We start from the raw sequence: 19,672 nt of genomic DNA on the forward strand, positions 1-19,672 counted from the left end.
TCGTAGCGCGGATGGGGAGGGGGCGTTTCCGCAAAGAGGTCTCGATTGTCTCGACCCAACAGGTTCGCCTCGTTTGTGTGCGCTAACACAACACATACGGACATTAAGAACGGCAAATCACTTAGTGAAGAATAAACTCGAAATGCCGAAGCACCGTGGTCCTTTGGATCCTTGCTGGTAACCCTTCAACGAGCAGACGAGGCAGCTGCCGAATGCAGGCACAGGCACGGCCAAGTCCGCTTATCTACGTCTACCAAGCTTTCGGCGCCGCCCTCTCGTCAAGGTTCATGGGAATATGGTTGAGGGTCCCCCATCCGTTAGGCAAGCAAGGCGTAATATCGCAATTTTCCAAACTGGTAGTAGTGTTTACACTTAAGGTGTAACGTGTGGCCCGGTAAGAGCGAATTTTAATTTGCAAAAGGCCCCCTTTGGATCCAGCACTAAACAACAGCACTAAACAAACATGAGCGAACAGGGTCGCTGTGCCAAGCAAGGGCTGACTTGAGTCGACGCTCTCTTTCTTTTGGCGTACAACTTATTAAAGAGCCAAGCCTTCCCTCCAACACCGAACGGGTAATCTCGTCGTTCGGTATTTGGAGCGCCAGCGCTATCGAAGTCTGGAGCTGTGTCGGTCTGTGTATCTTCCCTCCCCTTCCTCAGGATGGTAATAGTAAACATCCACCCCCCCTCCCCTATGTCACAGATCACAATTGCACAACTCGAGAATGACACATGGTAATACTCCGTACTTGCGTACTTGGCTCGGCTATCGGATCGGATCTACGCCTCCTCTCACTGACTAAGTGAGCGAAATCCCACTTTGTGCGCAGCTCCTTGCTGAAATTGTCCCCCTTATGGATACGAGCCGCGGCCCATGAGAGGGTAGGGGGGAGGCAACCGCCGCCCACTTTCCCGTTCAGACATTTGGGGGCCAGAAGTTCTTCCAAGCGTCCAACCAAGGCTTGCGATGCATTGTTGTTGAAGAGGCCGGTGCGTCCAGTTCAGTGGGGGGGGGGGGGGGGGGGGAGATGGCGAGGAGAGAGAACCACCAACCTGCAAGGACAGGGCCATGAGGGTTCGAGATGCGCGAGAGTTGTGGATATCGCCTTTGTCCTATCTGGTATGCTTGTTCTTCTTCCCTCGCCCCCCCCCGCCCCTTTCACCCCACCCGTGTGGAGTTCATCTGGGTGACAGAGACAGACCCGCGGTCCTTTTTCCCGTCAGACTATCCCGTAATGCGTAACCATGGCCGTCTTGGTTCATCATTGGCTGCTGTGAGGCCTTTTCCGCCGCTTTTGGCCACTGCCTTGGTTCTTGGTTTCAAACCCCCCAATTTCCCTTGGGAAACCGCGCAACCTGGATCATCTAGTCCGGCCAGGGCCATGTTGCATCAGTCGTGGATATTATACATGATTTTGTACATTAGTGTGAAAAAGAAGAAGAACGGAAAGAAAAAGAACTCCGCTGAAGACTGGACAACCAACAACAAGGGGAGGGGGGATGGGGGGGATTGCCATCTCTCAGCAAGCCGAGTCCATCGTCCCAGGTCGCCGCCCTGTCGTCGTCGTCGTCGTCGTCGTAGTATGCCTCGTGTTGGGCGGCGACATTTCAATGTCGACCTGGTACGTGTACTGCGCGTGGATGCCGCCCTTCTGGTCGCTCGGTAGCAAGTCCCCCTTGTCCGAGTCGCCGTCTTGGAGGCGCTCCCACGTCTCGTCGCCGCGGCCGTGGACCGTCGCCAAGCTGAAGCCCACGTCGGTCGGGTTGCGGAAGCGGTCGCGGCTCCGCGGCTCGAGGGGCTTGCTGCCGATCGTGAAGAGGCCTGTCTTGGTCCCGCTTCCGCTGGGGTTCGTGTTCTCCGTCGTGCCCCGGGTCCGCGCGATGAAGCGCCGGAGCGAGGGCACTGAGGAGGCGATGCAGCCGATGCCCGTCTCGATGTTGGAGCAGAGTACCGTGTGGGCGACCCAGACTTTTCGGTGAATTTTTGTCAGTATTTCCTGTGATGCGAGAGATCTGTACAAGGAAAGGAGGGTGGATGGAGGCTCACATTGAAGATCCTGTTGCGCCTTGAATCTGTTGACGTAGGGAATACGGACCATGGTGATGATGGATGCTCTGGGGATGGGAGAGAAACCCGTCAGCTGTCGTCCCAACATATAGTGCCCCGTCTCGACCTGCCAAAGACTTACACGGAAGCAAAAGACAGCAGACCAAAGACCTGCAGCTTGGTCTGCGTCTTCATCTGCGTGCCCCAGAGGATGATGGCCGGCACCACGACGAGGGCCAGGTCCGTCACGATGGTCGAGCTCGTCGCAACGTGGCCGATGGCGACAAAGACATCGACGGATCCGCACTTCCCCTCCCCACTGATCAGCATCGTGGGCGTCCACAGGGCGTTAACCGGCTGGCAGTAGAGCAGCGTTCCGACAAAGGTGATCAGGAAAGATGCCCACGTGACCCCGAGCAGCACCCAGACCGTGATGCGCAGGCCTTTATCCGTCGTGATGATGCGCTGGATGGTGAGGCAGACGGACGACTTGACGAGGGCGAGGGCGACGACGTAGATGAGGATCCAGACGATGTAGATCTTGAGGGCCTCAGAGAACATCCACGGGTTCAGCTTCTCCTGCAGCGTCCCCAGCCCCACGAGGCACCCGTAGATGGCGAGCCCGACACACGGCACGTACACGATCTGCGGTGGATGAAGTTAGCGTGGTGCCCTTCCCTTCCCTTCCCTTCCCGACAACGTATCCCGAAGAAGATCATCCGTACCGTTCCCGCCAGCATGAGGCCGTCGTCTAGACCAAAGGTGCCCTCGACGAGGCGCACGCGAGTGCGTAGTCCGACGCATAGGACCGAGATGACGAGGAAGACGGAGGATACGATGATGATGGCCAGCGGCAGCCCTTGCGGCTCGAGAATTCGCAAATCGGGGTCGACTGTCGTTGACATGATGGGCGAGGAGCGAGGGCGATACACGTGCTCACACGTTTAGGTTCGGTCAGAGAGTTTCCTTTTCGAGTAGAGCCAAACGTTCACGCCACCATCAGTCGTTCGAACAGCAGGTGGACAGGCAGTCGACAAGGAGGCGCTTCCCATGAGTTATAGAGAAAACAACCACCAGACTTCCGTTGGGGGCGAAAGTACAGATACCGCCTCCGCGGATCCAGGTTCTGCAAGGGGGGAGCGGGATCCTGTATGTAGGATGCGGCGTGGCTTTTCGGCTGGGCTTGGCCCGGGTTGGAAAAGATCAGAACCAGGTTGAGTTTCATGGATGCAACCCCAGATACTAACATACCGCACGAAAGGGGGGGGCGGGTGGACTGTTGTCTCTTTGGCAAAACCTGTCCAAGGCCCGTCACTGGTTGACAGACCTGATGCAGCCAACAGGCTTTGCAATCCTACCCAAGTCCTCGACGGCCGGTTCTCCGTCTCATGGCCAACATCCAGGACTTCAGTGCCAACCGGAAGGGCTGGAAGAGAGACCAGAAAGGTCTGGATCTGGAGTGAACTGGAGTGGACTGGATCCCACCATGCCCACTTGGCGCTGTCACCAGCACGGAGTCCAAGAACCGGACCTGAGTACGAGAAGCTCGGTTTGGCTGGATTCGGGGCCCGCTAGGCCAGGGGGGCCCGTTGCAGAGCTCCGGGAAACTCCACAACGCTAGGCCAAAACATATCATGAACATCCGAGGTGAGGGTCAAGACCGCGGCATGGAAGATGGCTTACGGATAACAGCCGCCTAATGGCGGCGAATCTGACTATGCCGCAATGGCATTCCTAGGCTACTAGGAATGGACCGGGGGTGTTTCCTCTGCAACGGTTGGATTTGGGGGTTGAAACGCGCAGATCACCACGAGCTCCATGGGGGGGAAGGGTGCCACTATTGGGATCATCGCGATCCAATTCTACGAGGCGGACCATGCGGCGGCCGTCTCTGCATAACAATCCCATCTCGTATGTGCCCAGGGTCGAGAGAAAGCCGCTTCAGGTCTACCGCATGAGAAGTGAGAAGGAGGATTGCCTAGCCTGGCCTTCGCCCCCCCGCTAAGTGGGAAATATTGAAAGATGCCAGACGGCTTAGGACTTGGGTCGTCCCGAATAAGGCCCATCGGAGGAGACTCGGGTTTACATCCGCCAGCCCCTAGCGAGAAGGATTCTCTCCAGTGTGTAAGCAATATGGAACAATCGAAATTAAGCTGGCAAGGTGCGGGTAGATAGATTGGAGGACTCGGCACTTGAATCACGACAGTTATCAATCCTAATCCTAGAAACAAGGGTAAAGGCAGTTTGTTGTTTGTCGTTCTTGAAATCTTAGACCATCTTCACCCGCACACCGGTAGTCCCCGCCTTAGGCACGGGAACAAACATGTCGTGGTCGTAGGCAACATCCTCATCAGTGGTATCGTAGAGACGCATGGTCGGCAGGACGCGCAGGGCGAGAGCCGTGAGGCACAGGTTGAGCTCGCACAGAGCCAGGCTGAAGGAAGCACTTTACGTTAGCAAACTTTCAATACTTGGTCGATGAACGAATGAACCTCCGAGGAGTGTGTCCATGATCGTGGGGGCGAGGGGGTGAGGGGGAGAGGAGGGAGGCACTTACTTCATGCCCAGGCAAGACCTGCTGCCCTTGGAAAACGCGAGCATGCCCTTCTCGACGTCCTTCCGGCGCTGGTTGTTCTCGTCCAGCCAGCGCTCGGGGGCGAACTGGTACGAGTCCGGGAAGACGCTCTCGTCGTGGTGCGTGATGACGGCGGACATACCGACGGCGTAGCCGGAGGGGATCACGTACTCGACGGGCTTCTTGTTGAACTCGCCGCGGTACACAATGTTCTCCTCGGTCGCCACGCGCGCGGTGCGCGCCGACACGCCGTACGACAGCCGCAGGCCCTCCTGGAGGACGGCACCGAGGTAGGGCAGGTTCTCGAGGGATGTCCAGCTGGGGAGGTGCTTGGGGTCGTCGACGACCGACCGCAGCTCGGCCTGCAGCTTCTCAAGCATCTCGGGCTTGGTCAGGAGGTGGTAGGTGATGACGGCCAACGCCCAGCTGGTGGTCTCGGTCCCGGCACCGACGACGGCGGCGGCCTCGTCGGCCAGGCGTAGCGAGCCCTTCTCGGCCAATTTCAGGTCCGATTCCAAAAGGGAGCCGAAGACGGTGGGGCGTTCGTGGCGGATGCCGGCGTCGAGCTCGGCCTTGGTGTTATCGACCCTGTTCGGGATCTCCATCTTGAGAGTGCGAATCATCAAGGCGATATCAGTGGGCAGGTAGTCCACGAGCCTTTTCAGAGTGTTAGACTGTCGTTCCATTTCATCAACAGAACACAACTCGGAAGGAATTAACGCACCACTCTCCAAGCACGGCAAGGTGCTTGGTCCGGGGGAAAAAGCGGAAAACGAAGACGGGTCGGAGAATAGAAGCCGTCGGCGCGCGGAAGTTGGGGTACCAGTCCTCTTGCTTGAGGAAGCCGAAACTCTCGCCGAAGCAGTAGCCGGATATGGCGTCCGATGTGAAGCAGGAGTACGCCATGGTGACGTCGAAGGGTTCCTTCTTGTCCGTCTCGGCCAGCAGCTTGTCGCAGAGCTTCTGGACCAGGGCGTGGACGTCGCCCTCGAGGCGCGAGATCATGCTGCGAGAGAAGAACTTGGCCAAGGGGCCACGACGGGCGCGGTGAAGGTCATGATCCACGGTGCCGAAGCCGGACTCACCCAGACTACGAATGCGGTACATCTTGTTAGCACAATCTCGAGATAGAGTCCCCCTCCAAAGTCGTGAGAGGTGTTTTCCTTACGCTGAGCCGTTGATCTGGTGGACAGGCTTGTCGCGCTTGCGACCGCTGACGGCATAGATTTCATCGGCGAAGTTGACGTCGTTGCAGTGAACCTCATGAGGGTTGATGCGAACAATCGGGCCTGGGTGACAAGAGTTAGACCTTTGGTCAACGACTATTGCATTTTTATTTTCAGGGGTTTTAAGCTTCTTAACTCACCATACTGCTCGTGCATGCGATGAATCTCCCTGGTGTAACGTCCAAACAGGATGACATCGTAGTAGAACTCGGGGATGTACGTGGCCGCAGACAGCTTGGGTCCCGGGATATGGCTCAACGGGTGCAGAGGCGAGATGTTGTAAAGGGCCTTGAAGAGCTGGTACGCCAGCCAGATGCCGACGAGGCCCAGAATGTTCCGGGCCGACAGGTATGACGTCGAGGCGTCAATGGGCGACGGCGCAGTCTCGAGGGTCGTCGACATGGTGTTCGTTGGGGCAACTGCCGAGAAGGAATGATGGAAGGGAAGTTGGATCCCAAGCTGAGGAGCGAAAGGGAAATAGAGGTTGTCGCATCTCATCTTTCAACTCTGCAGCACGCCCTCGCTGTGTGGAGAGAGTCCGGGGGGTGCGAACGGCCAAGGGTCGACGAATCCACATAATCTGCGTCTGGCCTACAACCTACGCCCGATAAAGCCACATGGCCGAGGTTTGCAACGTTGGATGCATGGGGGTAGGTAAAAATACAGGAGGGATCAACAGAGATGGGCGGGCGGAGGGGGGGCAGAGGAGAGTCGAAAGGGTAAAATTCGACTGCTGGCGGTTGTGTATCTGGGCTGAAGGTGCAGGCAGAAGACAGCTCATTGGACGCACTTATGGGCTGATGCCAAAGCTGAATCCATTGTCTGTTCGCATGCCAGCGGGAGCGAACCCATGGAATCACGAGATAAAGTGCAAACGGTCTTTTCGGGTGGCTTGAGACTAGGCACGGAAATGTCAAAAACGGCCCGTGGAGGGGGGGCATTAGGGTGATGCATGGAGACATTCTTCTTCCAACCTGGACAGCTGGTTGGCCGCAGAAGAAGAGAATCCATGGAGAAGATTGCTTTCTTCGGAAGAGTCCCACCCTTCGCCCTCCCTGGTCTTCCTTGTCTTGCGCTGACAGGGTGGGTCCCGGGCTTCTTTCGGCCAGATAGAAGCCCCTGATTACGTAGCATCCAGCTTCATTCGTACACGTGTTAGTCCCCCGAGGTGGAATCGGGCGTAGGGCCCGATAAAATTCTGCAAGTAAAGACGGGGTCTCGATGGAAAGCGGAAAATCGGACAATTCTGTGAAGTGATTTAGGCCGAAGACGGGGCTGGCCGGATTCGCGGCGCCGGGGATCCACCTGACGGCTCTTATTGCCGATCCCGTTTTCCGGATTTCGGATCCGAGTGGGTCCATTTTGGTATCCACACTCCCATACCGAATACCGGATTGACAGATGTGCTTCCTATGCGGTACTCCGGCAGCAAAAACTTCTTGAATCGTCAATTCACTGTAGCCATCCCCTGAGGCCACCCAACCAAGCAGTCTGTGATCACTGACGCATTTTGTCAGGCCGGAAGATGTTCTTCGGTAATTGCTGCACTACGCCACGCCACCCTACTGAGGTACGTGGCCAAGGCGGTCCCTCTTTAGGTCGCGCAGGTACACAATCAAAGTTGGAGAAAACAGTAGAATCACGCTACATGGGCGATACGATCCATCATCAGCTTTTGATTCGGTTCTTCTGGGCATCTGGGGGCGCTAATCCTTTTGGGAGTAATCCATTCTGAGACGCACCTCGCAATGCAACGACGCAGCGTCCAAAATGCTCTGCCAAAGTGTTACCAACTCAGCGCGCCCACACGGCACCCACTCACTCACTTGCCCTTCACTCCCGATTTGGAGCATGCTCATCCAGAGATTTCTGACGCTTTTGCAGCTGCCTCTCCGACAACGCGTATTGGCATCGTCGTTGAAGCGCAAAATGGCATCCCGAAAATACTCCAGTTCGACGGCGACCATGGCACTTCCGCCGCGGGCCTTCCCGTCCAGCGGCTTCAAGCTGATCGACCCATCCGAACGCGTCGAGGAGGAGCGGCTGCCCTTTTACAACCCCAAGGACTATTACCCTATGCGGATCGGCATGGTACTGGAAGACCGCTACCAGGTTGTTGCTAAGCTTGGGTACGGCACAACCTCCACCGTTTGGCTCTGTCATGATCTCATTTGCGTGTGTGTGTGTTCTGCTTCCTGGTTTCCGACCCTCCTGGTCAACTGACGACTAGGAAATCCCCTCCCCTAGAGCGCGAAAGTACTGGGCGCTGAAGGTGCATGTGGACACCTTGACACAAAATCAAGAGCTGCAGGTTTACCGGCACCTGGCTGGTGTCACTGTCGAGCACTCAGGCCGAGACTTCATCCGTCAACTCAACGATTCCTTCGTGCTGGACGGTCCCCATGGGAAACATGATGTTTTCGTCATGGAACCCTTGGGTATGAGCCTGAGGACGCTTCAGGAACAACAGCAGAACAGAGTCTTTTCCGAAACACTTGTCATCAACGCCCTCGATCAGGTGCTGCGCGGCCTGGACTACCTCCACGATTCAAACGTGATTCACACCGGTAGGCACACATGGCCTTCCCCTCATTATTGATGAATTCCCTTCCCCCATTTCTGATGAAATAGCCACAAGATCTTCATACAGACAACCTCCTCATTGCCATAACGGATGACTCGATTCTTTCCTAGGTGGAGGAGGGAGATGTTCGCAAGCCTTCAGCGAGGAAACAAGCCGGGGACAGCATCATCTACACATCGGCAGCGTACACGAGGGGCCGGCCATGCCACTGCAGTATCGTGCACCGGAGGTCATCCTCAACATGCAATGGGGCTCCCCGGTCGACGTCTGGAGTGTTGGACTCTTGGTATGGACGCTTCTTTTATCCCCCAACATGTAAATCTTGTTGTTTCCTAACCCATGACGCGTTGGCGATAGGCATGGGACCTTCTTGAGGGCGGCAGCTTGTTCAATGTTCAAGATGCAGCTCCGACGGCATTGAACGACGCCCACCATATCGCGGCAATGGTTGCTGTTCTCGGTCCGCCGCCGGCCGAATTTCTTGCCAGGAGTGCGGAAACGGCCAAGTATTGGAACAAGGATGGTGAGTTCTACAAGGCTCAGCTGCCGGCGGTTTTCCCTTGTTCACATCTTTTTCATGTAGGCACCTGGAAGGGCCCTGTTCCCATACCCGGTAAGAGGAGCTTGGAGTCTCTCGCTACTAATCTGGCGGGGGATGAAGGCGCTGCCTTTGTTGACTTCCTCGAATCACTGCTCTGCTGGCTTCCCGAGGACCGGCTTACTCCCGGGCAGGCCTATTTTTACCCTTGGTTGCGAGGCTGACCCTGAAACACTTACAGGGACATTCGGCAGGGGAAATGTTCGCCGGCAGATAATCTTACTGAGAACACTGCCGTTGTCGTTGCGGCTGTCCTTCGTGGTCTCCCACGTTGTCGAGATCGTAGGCGGTGCCATGGATAGACGTGTCAAGCCTCTCACTTAGTCTTGATTCAAAAATCTCTTGATAAAGGGAAATCCCATCTGCACTTCTCTTCTTTAGGTTTTTTCAAGTCTAAGCCTCTGTCTGCTGCAGTTCAATCTTTATGACTGCTGTTAAAGGCGCCCTAGAGTGAGGGCTCCAAAGTGCCTACCTAGCAAGTAGAGAGTACCTCTTTTCCTAGGCGCCTTAGGCCCCTGCGAAGCGAACTACCTTAGATATAGCCTGCACCAGGTCCTCTATAACTGCTAAGCAGCTAGCCAGGCTATCTGATAAGGCCTATCTCCAAGGGCCTCCAAAATGCCCTTCGTGTGCGTTATGCCCTCCAATTCAACAGTCCTGCGTCGGTTGGACTTTCGACACCTTGCATGCGATTTGCGTGCAAGCAAATAAAGATCGTCACGGCCAGCTGTCATTGCCAAAGATGCGGGTTGGTTGGTCATGTCGTTCCAATAAAGTGCTGACATGCCCCCCCCCCCTCCCCCCGGTCCATCCAATCCTAGAGTAAGGGAACCATTCATTCCACCAACCCGCATACCGACCTATGGAACCTTCCACCAACCCCCCCCCCCCCCCATCCTCCCGCCATTCCATACCTCCGCTCCTCACGCCAACTCGCACTCAATAAGACTCTCCACGCCCTCGCCTTGGGACCAGATCTTGATGATCCTGAGCCCCGCCGGCTCCAGCAGCCTGCGCCACTGCTCCTCCGTCCGCTCCCTCGACGAGAACAGCGTCATCATCATCATGTCCAGCGCCGTCGTCTGCCAGTTGGCCCCCGTCGGGGGCAGCACGTTCTCGTTGACCAAGAGCCTGCTGTAGCCCGGCTTCATCGCCGCCGTGACGCGCGACAGGATGCCCCTGCCCACCTCGTCCGTCCAGTCGTGCAGGACCGAATGCATGTAGTACGCCCTGGCCCCCCTGACCGTCTGCTCCGTGTGGAAGTCGTACTCCATCGGCTCGATCTTGGGGTCGATCTTTTGGATCTGGGAGAGCACGTGCGGGAGGTCCTGGAGGATGTGTCGACCGGGGGCGTCCGGGTGCTTGCGGCAGAACTCGTCCAGGTCGTGGCCGATGCTGCCGCCGATGTCGACGAGGAAAGCCGCGTCTGCGGACCTGTCTGCGCCCCGGATGAGTCTTTCGGCAACCGGGTAAAACCTGTCGTCCATCCACGACGGCCTGCCCTGCCTGTACCCAGCCATGTGGCTCTGGAATTCGCCTCCGGGGTAGTTGGTCATCATGTGCTTGAAGAAGTTGCTGTCCTTTCCCACGACGTCCTGCAACGGGCCTTCAGTCGGATCGGCAGGAATCGACCAGTTGTGCTTCTTGAGGTACGACGGGAAGTTGCTGAAGGTAGGCCAGCAGCCGCCAACGCTGTACACTTATCGTCAGAGCCTCTCTCTCTTAAACATTGGCCGGCTGGGAATGACATACATGCAAGAATACCCGCCTGCAATGATGGGAAGACTCAGAGACTTGGCAAAGTTTGTGGCTTCGTACTTGTCTGGCCCGACTTCCTTCAAGTATCCCATCGAACCGAGGTGGCGCATCGTACGCGAAAGGACGTCGTGGTCGAAGCTAAGGGCTTTGCTGAGCTGGTCCACCCTCTTGGGACCAGGGTTCTGCGCCATGTAGCTGAAAAGACCCGACTCGATGCCTGTGGCGATGACGAAGCTGACGGAAGGCTGGGAGTGAAGCGAGTCAGTTGAAGAGCTGTTTTCTGGCGACTAGTTGGCATACCTGGGCCCAGCAGTGCTTGATCATGGTCTCGCGTGGTGTCTCGAGAGCCTGGAGCAACGATCTCGTCTGCTTCAGTAGCTGAAGACGGCCTTCTTCGTTCTCGGGAGAGAATGTCCTGCCGAGGGAGCCTACGGCGTCGGATAGTTCTGCCACGCTCTTGGCATCGTTGGCCTGGACGGCGACGGAGACGTCTAGAGGGGTTCTTTCAGGAATGGAGCCCATTGTGACAATTTGGGGAAGATTGGCTTGATTCTGGAATCTAGACAACGGGGGTTTAGAAGTGGTGAGCTGGTCTGCGAGTGTAAGAAGGGTGCATTTGTCAAAAGATCCCTCGTCGACAGGAGACAGCACATTTATGGCTCCTCACAGCATCCAAACAGCACTCCCCCCCCCTCCTTTCACGCTCTTCAACGCGGACCAAGGTTGGACGCATAATGGGGCTATGTCGGACGCTCGCCCCCCGAAGGCCAAGCTCGAGAAACTGCAATGTTATGCCTCCCCCGATGGAGCAGCGGGAAGAGGGTCCTTTGCGACGCTGCACCAACGTCCAACGGCATCGCCAACGCCTCACCCGCTGTTCGTCAACGGTTTTGCTATCAGTTCTCGAGGACCAAGACCTTCTCAGTGGGGCGCGGAGACCGGAAGCGACGAGAGAACCCATTGTCTTCAAGGGTCCCGAATGGAGTCCGGGCCCCCGGTTGGCGAATGGAAGTTCTGCGTTGGTTGGACATCTCGTTGGCCGTGCCTTGGCGAAGACGTTGGTTCATCCCTGGCCGAGTGAACACGAGGTCTCTCAATGTGACATGACAGTTGGTAGAATATGGTACGACTGCGGTCCTTCATCGCAGACCCCCCACATGCCCGAGACTCAAGCGTTGATCTCTCTCTGGGCTGCGGATGTGTACCTGCTTGTGGCACAATGCAACGATGCAGCTGTCAGGAGCTGAGAAGTGATGGCTGATGCCGGCTGGTTACCGGAAAGTCTCGAGACCAAGAGCCGCCCCGGACTGTCGATACGGGCTGGCTTGCCATCTCTGCTCTGATCCTCTGATCATTTCCCTTTGTGATATCAGTCTTTCTCTGTTGAATTCACCGAGTACACTCATTTCTATCCGGGAGACCCGCTGCCGCAAGCTCTTCGTCCTGCTTCCGCTCATCCCCCCCTCTCCTTCTTCGTCTCCAATCTCTCGCATGTCAGGCAGGTTTCTCGACATCCATTCATTTCCAAAGCACAACAGCTGTTATGTCAACTTCAGTTCCGCCGCAGCGGGCCGAGGAGAACAAGGGGCCGACCGCCATCGGCATCGTCATCTCCGTCTCGGTCCTCAGCACCCTCTTTACGGCAGCAAGACTCTTCGTGAGGGGCAAGATCCTGGGCAAATTCCATCTGAATGACTATCTGATCGTTGCATCCGTAGTGAGTTACGCCGCATCATGCAGCCAAGGCTCGTCCCGTCGAGCATAGAAACGTTCCGGCTGACTGACTGACTTCTCTCTCTCCCTGTTCCCTAGCTGTGTGGTTGGATCAATGTCGGGACCGCCATCGCCGCTGTCTCGTACGGCAACGGGCGACACTTCGACGTGCTGACTCTCGAGCAGAAGTCTGGCGCCATTCTCTGGACCATCGCCGGCTTCGCTCCCGGCGTCATGTCGTTCGGCCTCCCCAAGATCGCCGTCGTTGCTCTGCTTACCCGGATCATGAACCCCAGCAGGTGGCACGCGTTATTCCTGTGGTGTCTATCCATCTTCTGCCTTGTCAACTTGTTAGGGTGTGTCATCATTCTCTTTGCTCAATGCCAGCCATCGCACTCGCAATGGGACTTTTCTGTTGAGAAGACGTGCTGGGACAAGTGGATCTTGGTTTACTTCGCCATCTATTCTGGAGGTATGGCGGCTCGCACATGTGCCAGCCGGGACGTCTGTTTTCTGATCAGGAGTAGGGTTTTGCGCTTTTGTAGACATCTACCTTGCTGTATACCCTGTCTTGGTGCTTGCACGGTTGCAGATGCGCACGAGGAAGAAAGTAGCGTTGAGCATTGCGCTCGGCATCGGATCAGTGTGAGATACCTCCACCGTCTGGCCTCGGACGGGACGTTGGATGGATGACTGACTTTCTACTGTAACAGCTCCGCAATTGTTGCCATCTACAAGTGTACCCGACTACCGAGTCTTGCTAGCCCCGACTTTTCTTGTAAGTTCCTGCAGGGTTTAGTATTTATCAAGTCAACCTAACAAGGTTTTGGTGTAGATGAAACTTCAGACCTGGTTATCTGGACAATGTAAGAAAAAGCAAACCCTCCCGCCGTTGGCGAAAGAGCATACAGACTGACTTTTAGGTCGGTACCGCAGCGTCGAGGGTAGCACGATGATCATCGCCGCCTGCATCCCCGTCCTCCAACCCCTCGGCGAGCTCATCTTCGGCAAACGCATGTTCAGCTCCGGCGGCGGACGATACACATACGAAAACTACGGTTCGGGGCCCGGCGGCCGAGTGCGATCCGACATCGAGATGTCTCGCTCCCGCGACGCCAGGAAGCGAGCTGCTGCGAGACAACGGGCCGAAGCGACCGTATTCAATGACGCCACCACCACGACGATCACGGGGAAGGGAAGCCAAGAGAGCATTCTCGGGCGGGAGACCTCAGGAGGCAAGATCATGAGGACGGACGTCTTCAGCATCAAGATCGAGCCGAGCACGTAAATGGCGGGTGGGTTGGAAACGGACCAGTGTTGATTGGACAGTGTAGAGACTCGGACCAAGGAATGCTGACCACTGGCTCCGAAGACACCGGGATATCGTTCTACACGCGCCTGTCTTGTCTCCTTCTCAGCTCAGTGGTCCTGCTAGTGCCTCAAGCTAGATATCAGGTTGAGCTATCTGGTTGCTTCGGCCGCTTTTGGGCCATGTCTTCGGTCTCTTGACACCTAGTTCGATTGTATCTGGGCTTGCAGCTGTATAGATATAACACATTAATGAACCTGGGCATCTTTGATAGCTTTCAAAAGGGTAGAAGCATTAAAAGAAAGGTTGAAGACGATGGTGTGGTTAGCTTTACTTGCTTTACTCACCAACACAACTTGAACTCTACCCCTGCCAACAATCCTAACTTCCCCTCAATGGCATAGGTCCGCCTGAACCGACTTCTAAATGCGTAATTCAACCAGAATACATCGCTCACAAGCCAAGCTGGGCCTGTTCTGCCACGTGGCGAGTCCAAAAAGCTTCAACAAGGTCAGGACACTGCTCTGTCAACGTCGTACTCCTTTCCCAGGGGGCTCGCAGGGACCACAAAGCTCCGTCAAGAGATCGATGCACCGAAACTTGCCCTCCTGCACCACTCGGCTTCCAGTTTCGTGAGAGTCGACCAGCAGGGTTCCGGTATACTGGGCGCCGTAAACAAATCAGAGTTGACAGTAGGTGATCTATAACTACCGCAGCCTTGGGACTGCACCCATCTACAGTCAGATGATACCACATAAAGTACACGTATTCTACACTTTTTGACAGCACCGCGCGCTCTCCCCCAGCCCCCGCTTCCGGCTCCCGCTGCGTTATGTTCTGGTCCGGCTCCACGGCCATAACCATCCTGCATCTCGACTGCTTCCTCACCGACACCTCCAGGCCGCTCATCTCCTGACGAGACCCTTGGCGTTGGAGTACCCCTTGATGCGCTTGGTGTACTTCCACAGGTGCTTGTACTTGGGACCCTGGCGCTTGGCCTCCCAGCCGCGGGGTGTTTTGGGCTCCTTGAGGGAGTAAACGCGCGTCGGGCGGAACTCGACATCGGCGCCCGGCATGCCGGCGCGCTCCATCACACCGGCCGTGTTCTCATCCCAGATGGTACGGAAGAGGTTGAAGCCGACGGGTTTGAGCTGGAACTTGTCGCGGAAGGACTTAAGGGAGAAACCGTCGCGGGCCGAGTAGAGATCCTTGAGGACGGCGGCATTGAGGATTTTGCCGGGGGCCTGCTCGAGGATGAAGACAGAAAGGCGGTGGTAGGGGGCGCCCTTTTGCGAGAAGGCGGGCAGGTAGGGGACGGCGAGCTGGGAGGGGTCGCGGATCTTGGAGAGCGGGACGGAGGTGGTCGTGGGCGACACGGGCACGTTGGCGGCGAGGAAGTGGCAGCGCTTGCTGAAGCTGTCGGTGTTGACCGAGGGGACGTCCGAGTCCATGACGACGATGGAGACGAGGCGCTCGCCTGCCGTGAAGGGGGTGACGCGCAGGCGCGGGGGCACCTCGGTGACGTTGCTGGGGAGGACCTTGCCAGGGGGCACCTTGGCGCGGCGGAAGAAGAGCTGGACGTCGTAGGTGGGTTCCAGTTTCGGAAGGATGTCGGGGACGATGTTGAATTGGGCGATACGCTGCTCGATCATCTTGGCCTCGTAGGCACGCCACTTACGCTCGGCGAGGAAGCGGTAGATGGGCTTGTTCATGTCACCTATGCAGGGACTGCGTCAGCACTCCAGGCAACGAAGGCAAACACGGGAGAATGGAACGTCTGTCATGGAGTCGTTCATACCAAGTCCATCCTCAAAGCGCCTCTTGACGGCCGGGTCGTTGATATCGGCCAGAATCTTAAGCCTTTCGACATGTTGGCGCATGCTGGCCAACTTCCTCTGACGCATCTTCTCCCCTCCCCTGACGTTGTCCCCCTTGATGCCCTCCAACCTCTTGATCTTCTGCATCTCGGCGATGATGGCTTGCAGCTTCTCCTGGCGGTCGGCGGCGAGGATCTTGCGCGCCTCCTGGAAGGCCTGGTAGGGCAGCTGCTCAAAGGGCAGGTTCGCGCTCGTACGGATGGCGTAACGGCGACGTCTCGAACCAATGGGCGGTGTGCCGGCCTTCCAGAGGTCCTTCTCGGCCCAGGGCGCGACGGCCGTGTTGGGGTTGAGCTCGACGGGGTCGACGGTCTCGGGCCGCTCGCGCGACACCTTGTAGACTTCGGCGGCCGGGGCGGGCGTCGTCGACAGGCTCCTCCGTATGGGCAGCGGCGTGGCTATGCTGTTGTTCAGGCATCGCCGCAGCGGCCGGATGGCCTGCCTACACGACGATGACATTCTTTTCTGGGCTATGGGAGGGAATTGGCGGGCGGGGCCGATTGGGTGGTGGTTCTGGGCGGGTTTTTTGTCGTGCTGAATCCCGAGCAGAGCTTCCTTCAGTAGGAAGGAGGTTTTTCACCAGACAACTTTGAGCTTCACGAGTCTCTGGTTTGCGAGTCTCCATAATAATTCTTTTTATCGGCTTCCAATTGGATGACGGAATATCCCGCCCCGGGACGAACAGGGGTGAGTCTCTCTACAGTTGAGAAAGCGTGCACTGTCCATAGGAACTAGCTGTCCACCGTCGGTACGTACCCTGCATTTAGCGCTGTCTGATTGGCAGCTTCAGGCTTCATTCGACAGGACGGGCCAAATTTTCGTGATTCCTGCGCCAACGCAAAGAGGGTGCGGCTCCCAATTCAATCCAATCCAAATTCCACAGCCCATCCGACATCGACATCGACGTCGCGACACCCCAGCCACTCCAGCTCCTCCCATTGCGACGTCCCGCATATACCACAATGGCAGGCAAGGGAGTAAGGAGCCTCGGCGAGGCCATGAGGGGCTTGTCCCTCTCATCGACGTGCAGAGCGGCGAACCCTGCGACGTCCTTCGCCGGCCCGTCGAGCTTTACGAGATCAATGGCCACCGAGGCGCCTTTCCCGGGCATCACCACATCCGCCTACGCCGTCCCCAAGACGACGGAACCCTGGACACCAAGTTTGTCTACCCCCGGGACCCAGAGGGAAGCGTCCTACGAAAGAGCCCGTTACTAACCGGAGTTTCTTCCTCCCCGTCCACAGTCACATCCGTCCCCGTCACGATCCACGCCTTCCCGACCCTCGAGCCGCGATCCCTCGAGTCCTACTCGACGAAGCACCTCTACCTCCCGCTCCGCCGCGACCTCCTCCACCTCGCCGTCGTCTTCGAGGGCGACGCCACCCGCCAGGGCACGGCCAGCACCAAAACCCGTTGGGAGGTGCGCGGCTCGCACAGGAAGATCCACCCGCAAAAGGGCAGCGGCCGCGCCCGCGCGGGAACGAAGCAGTCGCCCATCCGCCGCGGCGGAGGTGTGTCCCACGGCCCCAAGCCGCGCGACTTCAGCACCCGCCTCAACCGCAAGGTCTACGACGTTGCCTGGCGCACCGCCCTCAGCTACCGCTACCGCCGCGGCCAGCTCGTCGTCTGCGAGGACGGCATGGAGCTGCCGCTGCCGCTGGACTTCACCAAGCTCGCCGACGCCGGCGCCATCGGGCCCCAGATCGCCGAAGAGTACCGCCGCAAGTGGATGATGCAGGTCCTCGAGGCCAACGAGTGGGGCAAGGCCCACGGCCGCACGCTGTTCGTCACCAACGGGGAGAGGCCGCGGCTTTGGGAGACCATGGAGGTCGCGGGAGACCAGGGCCGGTGTCTGGACGTCAACGAGGTGGACGTCAAGGACTTGTTGGAGGACGGCCGCGTGGTTATCGAGCGGGCGGCGCTCAGGGAGATGATTGAGTCGCACCAGAGCGACCTGGTGACCAAGATCTTCGTCAACGGTGCCCTCAAGGGCGGCCCGACGATCGGCGAGCCGCTCGTTCAATGAGGCGTTTCTACTGCGCTGTTGGCTAAAAAAAAGAAGAAGAGGGAGGGAGGAGAGTAAAGAAATGTGTGGATATCTGTAACACCAATCAGCGAGGAGTAGCGATTGTCTGATTAGAGGGCGCCTCTCCGGCTTGTAGCAATATACGGCACACACACTGCCATTGACCTAACACACCTTGTTAGTAGCCTCTGTTGAACAGTGAACGACATGTCAGTCAATACATGAGGAGAACCGATGTATTTGCTCCGGTACTAGTGTTGGTACCCTCCTACCTATGCAAAGGTCGGTCGTCTCACAATGCGCAGTTGCAATGCCCCAGCAATGGGCATTCTAACTAGAGCCAAGGCGTTATTTGTGGCTTTCGAAACACAAGCAATCCCGAAGCTAGGACTGTACGATTTAACTAATGTCTCTTAACGTGCAACTCTGGTTCCAGTCCTTAGGCCTCGGTCAACCTAAGCAGACGTTTTAGTCTTAATAAATGTTTCTGCACAAAATTACTGTGTATGCACAAACAATACAATGTGGCAAGTATAACTGCACATAGGCGATTTTTTTTCGTTGTCTACAAATCTTCTTGTTGCCTCGAGATGAAGAAAAATTGGAGGAAAAAAAGAAGAGGAAAAAAAAAGAATTAATCTACACGGCGAATCACCGCTTCGGGCATTGGGGGGGCGGCCTTGGTGGGCGTCCGTCTTACTTGCCCCTATTCGGAAATCCTCCTACGCCATACTGCGTCAGAGGAGCCTGGCAGAACCGGGTACCTCGCCCGGTTTGGAACGCAGACAGAGGGACCCACCACCACTGCACCCAGCCAGCGGCAACGTCGTGGGAACCCCCCCCCATTCCCTGACCTTGGTTCACGAGAAACAATTAAGTGAAAAACCCACGCAGCTCAAGACGCTGCAACCGAGAACCCTGTTTGAAGAGGAATAGAGAGAGAGAGACACACAGATTCACACCACCTGCTCATCGTTGAAATATCATGGTAATTAAACAACGCCCGGCCTTCCGACGAGTTCGGGCCTGGCTAGGCCTGTCCCACAATTCCCGGCCCGGAATGGCGTCCCGGGAATGCAACGGGGAGGGAATGGAAAGGAAAAGGAAAAAGAAGAAGGGGGGAGGTCTGGCAAACAAGTTCGCGCCCTCTACGTCATTGCGGGCAAAAAAGAGCCTTGGCTCCCCTCTATTCCCTCTCCCCCTCCCCCGTCCCGCCCTCTCCGCCGGCGCATTTCAGACGAATCTTGTAGTGAGAAGTGGGATTTTTTAAACTTTCCCATATCCAAGGCGAGGGACCTTGTCCTGGACTGGACCTTACGCACGCACGCACACACATGTGTCGTTGCGTGTGTGTGACCCCCGTCACGATGGAACGCGGCTTGTTCTTCTCGTTCCGTATCTCGAGAAGGATGATGCTTCGAGCCGCCACGGGCACGTCGACTTTTCTGTCTGGGCAGGAGGAGGAGGAGGAGGTCGGTGGGCTGTTGTCGAGTAGCATCACATCACCTGCTTCCATTGGCGTTGTACCTGGAGCGGACAACAGCGCTCGACGAAAGCCCAAGTGGAGGTTGGAACTCTCCTCTTGACAGTCTGGCCCTCTCCCTGCAGGGCTGCCCATCTAGTGTAGTGTATCCCGCAACCTTGCCCCCCCCCCCCCCCCCCCCCCCTGCGCCATAATGCTTGTAGCAGTGAAGTCACGATGTAGGCATGCACACACACACACACACACCTTACCCAGAGGTCTTGTCTCCGGGGTTCCTGATTCGCATTTCCCCCCTTAGCCTTAGCGCCCACTTGCTCCCGCTTTGGCCAATGACGATACGACGACCTAACACCGGGCAGCGGGCGGGTTGAGCGGCGACGACGGAATGAGGGATGTCCATCCAGACCTCCGTCCCGAAAAGAGACGGCGAGGTGGTCCGCAATGGAAGAGAGCATGGCAGGGGGAGGAGGGGTGGT

At 57.0% G+C, this 19,672-nt stretch overlaps 8 protein-coding genes across 8 annotated transcripts; 4 read left to right on the forward strand and 4 right to left on the reverse strand.

The window, feature by feature from the left end:
* Positions 1–1,520: 1,520 nt before the first annotated feature.
* CH63R_06624 (Integral membrane protein) lies at positions 1,521–2,952 on the reverse strand (the record flags this gene model as incomplete). The annotated part of the gene is made up of 4 exons (XM_018301599.1): positions 1,521–1,969; positions 2,048–2,115; positions 2,190–2,692; positions 2,773–2,952. 4 exons carry the CDS (start codon positions 2,950–2,952, stop codon positions 1,521–1,523), a joined length of 1,200 nt encoding a protein of 399 aa, XP_018159449.1.
* Positions 2,953–4,315: 1,363 nt separating this feature from the next.
* On the reverse strand, positions 4,316–6,346 carry CH63R_06625 (Cytochrome P450; the record flags this gene model as incomplete). The annotated part of the gene is made up of 5 exons (XM_018301600.1): positions 4,316–4,481; positions 4,605–5,279; positions 5,347–5,712; positions 5,791–5,911; positions 5,989–6,346. The coding sequence occupies 5 exons, from the start codon at positions 6,344–6,346 to the stop codon at positions 4,316–4,318; spliced, it is 1,686 nt and encodes a 561-aa protein (XP_018159450.1).
* A 1,431-nt stretch (positions 6,347–7,777) lies between these two features.
* On the forward strand, positions 7,778–9,194 carry CH63R_06626 (Protein kinase; the record flags this gene model as incomplete). Its single annotated transcript, XM_018301601.1, has 5 exons — positions 7,778–8,023; positions 8,079–8,415; positions 8,543–8,718; positions 8,790–8,955; positions 9,016–9,194. The coding sequence occupies 5 exons, from the start codon at positions 7,778–7,780 to the stop codon at positions 9,192–9,194; spliced, it is 1,104 nt and encodes a 367-aa protein (XP_018159451.1).
* Positions 9,195–9,953: 759 nt separating this feature from the next.
* On the reverse strand, positions 9,954–11,310 carry CH63R_06627 (O-methyltransferase; the record flags this gene model as incomplete). The annotated part of the gene is made up of 3 exons (XM_018301602.1): positions 9,954–10,722; positions 10,783–11,033; positions 11,089–11,310. The coding sequence occupies 3 exons, from the start codon at positions 11,308–11,310 to the stop codon at positions 9,954–9,956; spliced, it is 1,242 nt and encodes a 413-aa protein (XP_018159452.1).
* A 133-nt stretch (positions 11,311–11,443) lies between these two features.
* CH63R_06628 (uncharacterized protein) lies at positions 11,444–11,869 on the forward strand (the record flags this gene model as incomplete). The annotated part of the gene is made up of 1 exon (XM_018301603.1): positions 11,444–11,869. One exon carries the CDS (start codon positions 11,444–11,446, stop codon positions 11,867–11,869), a length of 426 nt encoding a protein of 141 aa, XP_018159453.1.
* Positions 11,870–12,331: 462 nt separating this feature from the next.
* CH63R_06629 (Integral membrane protein) lies at positions 12,332–13,789 on the forward strand (the record flags this gene model as incomplete). Its single annotated transcript, XM_018301604.1, has 5 exons — positions 12,332–12,505; positions 12,601–12,973; positions 13,029–13,146; positions 13,215–13,279; positions 13,425–13,789. 5 exons carry the CDS (start codon positions 12,332–12,334, stop codon positions 13,787–13,789), a joined length of 1,095 nt encoding a protein of 364 aa, XP_018159454.1.
* Positions 13,790–14,715: 926 nt separating this feature from the next.
* On the reverse strand, positions 14,716–16,146 carry CH63R_06630 (phosphatidylethanolamine-binding protein; the record flags this gene model as incomplete). The annotated part of the gene is made up of 2 exons (XM_018301605.1): positions 14,716–15,527; positions 15,609–16,146. 2 exons carry the CDS (start codon positions 16,144–16,146, stop codon positions 14,716–14,718), a joined length of 1,350 nt encoding a protein of 449 aa, XP_018159455.1.
* Positions 16,147–16,649: 503 nt separating this feature from the next.
* On the forward strand, positions 16,650–17,713 carry CH63R_06631 (Ribosomal protein L4/L1 family protein; the record flags this gene model as incomplete). The annotated part of the gene is made up of 2 exons (XM_018301606.1): positions 16,650–16,848; positions 16,932–17,713. 2 exons carry the CDS (start codon positions 16,650–16,652, stop codon positions 17,711–17,713), a joined length of 981 nt encoding a protein of 326 aa, XP_018159456.1.
* Between the last annotated feature and the right edge of the window lie 1,959 nt (positions 17,714–19,672).

This window comes from Colletotrichum higginsianum, chromosome 4 (genome assembly GCF_001672515.1).
Source record: "Colletotrichum higginsianum IMI 349063 chromosome 4, whole genome shotgun sequence".
Lineage (NCBI taxonomy): Eukaryota > Fungi > Ascomycota > Sordariomycetes > Glomerellales > Glomerellaceae > Colletotrichum > Colletotrichum higginsianum.